The following is a 5,684-nucleotide window of genomic DNA, read 5'->3' on the forward strand; positions in this document are numbered from 1 at the left end:
GCTGGTGCAAAACCAATTTCAGCAAGGCAGTCAGTATATTGGGTATTCTATTTGTTTAATTTTTGAGACTGCCTTGGCAGCAGTGACATGGCTGACCCTTAATGGCAGCAATTTGTTTTCCTTTGGTTTGATTATGATGGGTCTTTATTGTGGGTCTAATCAGTAGCAGGGGGTTACATCTTCATGTGGGTCTAACTCAGAGTTTCTGGGTGGTTAATCTGAAGAATGTCATTCCAGATAGTTGATGAGCACTTAAGTGCTGCTCACAGCCTAGCAAAACAAAACAAAAAAAAAATCTGTTGTTGTAATCTGAGCCTTTTTTCTTTTGCAGACAACCCCCTTCAAAACACATTTCACCATCTACTTTTGTTACTTTGGGCCTTTCCAATTTATCTTCAGTTAGCTTGGCTGATCTGTTTTCCTTTTTTCTCCTTTGGCTTCTCTGTTCCCTCCCAACATCCAAAGCACAAACTGTATCAGTGCTGTGACAAAGGGTGGATTGCACCTTCTCCACAGCATTCAGATATTTTCTTCATGGCTCTCCGTGTAAAGTCCACCTTCCCCCTTTCTTTCTTGAGAGCCGTGTACTCGTAGGCCTTCAGCTTGCTGTAATAGTCTGAGAATTTGTTGTAGAGAATGGAGATGGGCATGCCGTTCAGAATTATTCCAAACGCAATGCAGAGGAAAGCAAACAGACGGCCAAGGTGAGTTTCTGGACACATGTCTCCGTATCCCACTGTAGAGATGCTGACCTACAGGCAAACCAACATTCAGCTTATTAGCTGAGAAGAAACATACAAACGGATATGTTCAGGGATCAGAGACAGTTTTGAAGTTAGGATTTTTGCACTTTGCATCATAAATCTGAAATACTCTGCTGCTTTTTTTTTTCCTGTACCATCCATCTTATGCAAAAATCCCTAATTAAAAAAAAAATCCCTCTCATGCAGTAAAGAATGACAGGAGTGCAATTTGACACCATTCAAGAGGATTTTTAACAGCTTTGTCTGGCAGAGGGAATTTCCAAACAATTGCCACACCAGCCTGTCCAGAAGGTGGGTTTGCTCAGCTGTGGTGAGCAGATAGAGATGGCTCCCTGACCACACAAATCCAGTGATAATTGCAGCCCTGCTCCCTCATCGTGTCACTTGGAACAGATGCCCTGTGTCTAAATCCAGTGTGCTTATAAAACCTGGTATTTTGGGACTTATTCTGTGGTTGTGTTTTGAGTATTACCTTTGTTTGTCATATATATTTTAGGAACTGATGAAAAACACATGAAAAGCTTCCGCTAATTGTGAAATACATTTTTATAATGTTTGCACTACAGGAAGAAACGACCCAAGAGTTTGAAGTTTCTAGATAAAATCCCCTTTAATGGTTACATACCTACAAGGAGCTGTGGAAAAACCAAAGATCGTTCTCTGTTGCCTGGAAGTTTTTGCTCACAATGTATACTCGCAACATATATATTTATAGTGCTAAATTGTTTGATCTTCCTGCTCAGCTGTGTGTCAGAGGTTATAAAAGTAACGTGTATGTGTGCCTACAGTAGGGAATATTCCTGTTTGTTTTAGCTGACAGGTACACAGGTCGGAAATTTTTGCTGAATTCCCCTTTGAAGAATGGCTTGGGTGTTGTTTAAAATGATTTGTTTGTGGTTTTTTTGTGGGAGCGATGGTATTTAGTGTATCAGCTTTATAAGAACCTGTACATTTTGCCATCATGTTGTGGACATAGTTTCACAGACTTTTTTCTTCTCAGCCATCAGCTTTTTCTCTCTTTAGCCTATGGATGTATGAAGGAACTGTGTTTGATATGGACCCAGTACTATGCCAAGTTCCGCAATAATTTCTTTGTAAAATTTAGTTTCAAAAATTCTTGTTTGCTTATACTACATATGAATGATGTACTCCCAAACAGTCAGCATAAAATAATTCCTGATTTATATACTTCCACTGCACACATCTTAATTGTTTATGTTTTTTACATTTAGTAAATATAACTTATTTTTCTCTGGCAGGTAATACCTGCAGGCTTCTGCCGTCTGGCACTTCCTAGTCTACACAAGGGATCTTTTTCAGCCAATGAATTTTATTTAATTTTTTTCACAATATCTCAACACACACTGTGTATCTGTGAAACAGTAATCTAAAACTTTGGCAGAAATAAACCACAGGCAGTAGGACTTTCACTGTAATGCCCTTGTGGCTTTAGCACTGAAATAAGTCTTTGGAAGGTCACTGCCGTCCTCTAACATGCTAAATAAAATGTTATTTCAAATGAAGAAAGCATTAGGGTACATGAGACAGCACTGGGTAAGCACATTTGCAGGATGCACCTGGTGCTTCCTGTGGAATAAAAAGGATTAGTCACTTGGTTTAATGAAAATTAAGTCACTGGATTTGAATGATAATACAGGATAAATATCTCCAAAAATAAATACTGAGATGAAGGCAAGATGTTTATCTCTACCAGACAGGACAAAACCATTATCCTGTGATAAGGTTCTGTTCCACTGGCATAGCCTTCTACATCACCTTTGACAGTTTGGGAGGGATACTTCTCCTCCTGTGTGTGTGAGACTGTGAACGCTGTTGGATTTTAATGAAATTTGAGTGATCTGCATATCTTAATTTTCACTCTTAAAGAATGAATAGGCTTTAAAAAGAGTTTTATGCCTTGGAATTGCAATGTCCGTGCTACAGCTCTTCTTTTGGAGACACTTGCTCAGCTAAATAGGACTTTTTCACGTAGTCATAGTCATATAGGTTTCTTAGGAGTATCTAAATGATTATGGTGTCACCAGCTTGCAGAAATGAGCCCTAAAGATTTTGCATATATCCTGCATGTTCAGAAAATAAACTATAAGGCTAATGTCCTTATTCTAGTAATGTATGAAGCACAAACTTTTTTATAACCTGTGTGTATCACTTAAAGGTGACCTGTAAAGGTCACATTACAGGACCCTTTCCTTTATTCACTGATTTTCCCCTCCTTCCCATGCCCCACCTTAAAGGATATTCAGAACACGTACATATGCATGTACATATAAAAATATCTATGTGTGTCTGTAGGGCCAATTTTTCTGCCACGCACTGAATCACTCAAACATATGTATGGGAAACCACCACATTTCATCAGCCATCGCTGAACCAGAAGTGCAGGCCATGGGATCCCAGGGCTGCTGGCCAGGAGAATCGACCTTGGATGGGTTGGGGTTGCTGTCCTGTGCCCCCCATATGCAGCTCAGTGCAGCCAGTGCCTATGCTGATCAACCAGCATGAGAAGATCTTCTGACTCCTTTCCAGTCCATTTGCATGGGCTTCCTTCCCCAGGGAAGCGACTGGGACATAGCCAGCCCCACAGCCAGGCCCAGGGGTCAGAAGTGCTCCTGGGGCCCTGCCATGAACATGGATTATGGAGGCCAGCATCAGCTGCTGCAAAACAAAATGTACATGATGACAGACTAGAACAAGCTTTAGAGTTATGGACAGCCAAGATACGGGCCCTTCACCTTCTTTCAGCACCCGCAACGTCTAGCTACCCTCTGATTTGATCCAGGCTGCTCTAGATACGCATATCTTCTGCAGCATAGCAGAGCTGTTGTTTTCCAGCTCTGAAATGCTGCAGGCAGCAGCACAGGCAGGGATCAACTTTGCCCTCCTCCCAATGCCGTTGATAAAACCACCCCCCTCCCTGCCAAAACATTGCTTTAAAAATGGTAATCGTGAAGCTGCCATACTTGCACACGAATATTATCTATTAAGCACTTACTTGCAGCCTGCAACTCCCTCTCCATTGTCTGCTAGTCTTGATAAACCCAGAAGTGTTGCTTTTGCCTTCACAGCTCACCTTGAAGGATATAACTATCATTTTCATCTCACAATAGTGTGAGAAGTATTGGTTAGCCTTCTATAAGTGAATGTATGTCCGTCCTTGGATGTTAATGCAATCCAAGTCTGCTTCCCAAGCCCTTTAGAGGTGAATTCCAAGCTTGGAATGCTGGAACAGTTCTGCCAGGACATTGCCACAGCCAGGAGGCGTTTAAGCAAGGTGGAGGACTTAAAACTCTCACAGCTCTGTGTTCCCAGCTATATCTTCATGCCCCTGAAAGATGTGAACTCAACAGCCTGGAAAATGCTGTCTCAAAAACACCCCTCCACATAACACAGTATAGTACAGGTCAGTGATAGCTCAGACCTCTCAAGGAGACTTGCCCAAATGCCTTAGAGCACTAACCCAGTGGCAGTCTCTAGAAATGAGGTCATTCTGTCTTCATTTCTGAGGCTTGTCAGCTGAACTCAGCCATTTACCCTCACTCCAAGTGTTTGGGATGGGACTAAAATCACACTCTTTCTGGCAGAGGTTGCAAAAAAAGATTCAAGGTGACATTAACCAGCTCTCAGTACCGACTGATGTGGGATTCAAACCAGTGACCTAGATGTAGAAGGCAGTTTATCCCATTATTAACCCCTTGAGCCATTCTGGTTCTTTTTGTATTTATCCGTCTGCAAGTCTGGCACGGTATAAATGACTGCCAATGTTATGTGCGTGTGCAGACATGCGCCTTAGACGTGCCACTTGAGGAACAGAACACAATCTCTTGTGTAAAACAACAGTTGGCCCTAATGCATTTTTAACAGCCAGAGCTCTGGAACTGGTTTGGCTTTGCAAGTTTGAGTGACCAGACTATAGTTAATAAACTATATCTTATCATCTTGCAGTTGTATGATGGGTCACAGTAGATTTGTAAAAAGAACAAGAATGAAAATCCTGTGTCCACCTGCAACCAGCTAGCCTGATGTAAGATTTTTTTTTTGCCCTTTTCTTTTTTTGGCAACACTGATAAGGGGATTAAAAGGGGAAATACTTTTCTTTCCTGTCTCTTTGCCCACTTCTTTAAAAGTGCAAGTACTGTCTGCATTTGGTTGGATGGGAATTTCAACACTGTCTGCCTGACTAAGCCTTGATTTAAGCTTACAACAGAGGTGAATGAGTGCATGTGTGTGCGTGCGTGAGTGAGTGCATATGTCCTGTAAGCTCAGAATTCAGAGCAGATGTTCACTGATCTGAGCCTGCTGTTTTCAAGACTGTCAGAGACTCTAGCAAGGAAGGGGAGGGGGAGGGAAGGGAGGAAGGGTCTCTGGCTACCCAGCAAGGTGAGAGGTGTTTACTTACGGCAGCCCACCACCAAGCATGGGGGATGCTGGTGAAGTTGGTACTGGAGACATCGTGCTCCACTGTGTAGACCATGGCAGAGAAGGCGAAGATGCCCATGGCAATGAAGAGCAAAAGGCAGCCCACCTGCTGGTAGCACTGGCGCAAGGTAAAGCCAAAGGCACGCAGCCCCGTGGAGTGGCGGGCCAGCTTGAGGATGCGGAAGATGCGCATGAGGCGCATGATGCGAAGCACTTGTCCCACCTTGCCCACCCTTCCCACCTTCTCGATGTCGTGCTCATGCTGAGAGCCCCGACCGCGGGGCTGGTCGTCATCAGTAAAGCATTCGAGCAGCAGCTGCAGGTAGAGGGGCAGGATGGCAATCAGGTCTACTGCATTGAGGGCGCTGCTGGCAAAACGGCGCAGGTCTGGGGTAGAGACCAAGCGCAGCAGGTACTCCAGTGTGAAGAACGCAATGCACAGGGTCTCAATGTGCTCCAAGACAGGCCGGCTCTCCCCGCTCT

The 5,684-nt window shown here is 43.5% G+C and overlaps 1 protein-coding gene across 1 annotated transcript in view; it reads right to left on the reverse strand.

Moving 5' to 3' along the window:
* Positions 1-476: 476 nt before the first annotated feature.
* KCNV2 (potassium channel, subfamily V, member 2) overlaps positions 477-5,684 on the reverse strand; it is a 6,313-nt gene continuing 1,105 nt past the window's right edge. The window contains exons 1-2 of the mRNA XM_009584073.1: positions 5,182-5,684; positions 477-752 (exon numbers count right to left, since the gene is read on the reverse strand). The exon at positions 5,182-5,684 is cut by the window's right edge and continues 1,105 nt beyond it. Coding sequence (XP_009582368.1) covers positions 477-752; positions 5,182-5,684 — 779 coding nt within the window. The remainder of the gene's footprint in view (positions 753-5,181) is intronic.

Source organism: Fulmarus glacialis, unplaced genomic scaffold (genome assembly GCF_000690835.1).
Source record: "Fulmarus glacialis isolate BGI_N327 unplaced genomic scaffold, ASM69083v1 scaffold6978, whole genome shotgun sequence".
In the NCBI taxonomy this organism is placed as follows: domain Eukaryota; kingdom Metazoa; phylum Chordata; class Aves; order Procellariiformes; family Procellariidae; genus Fulmarus; species Fulmarus glacialis.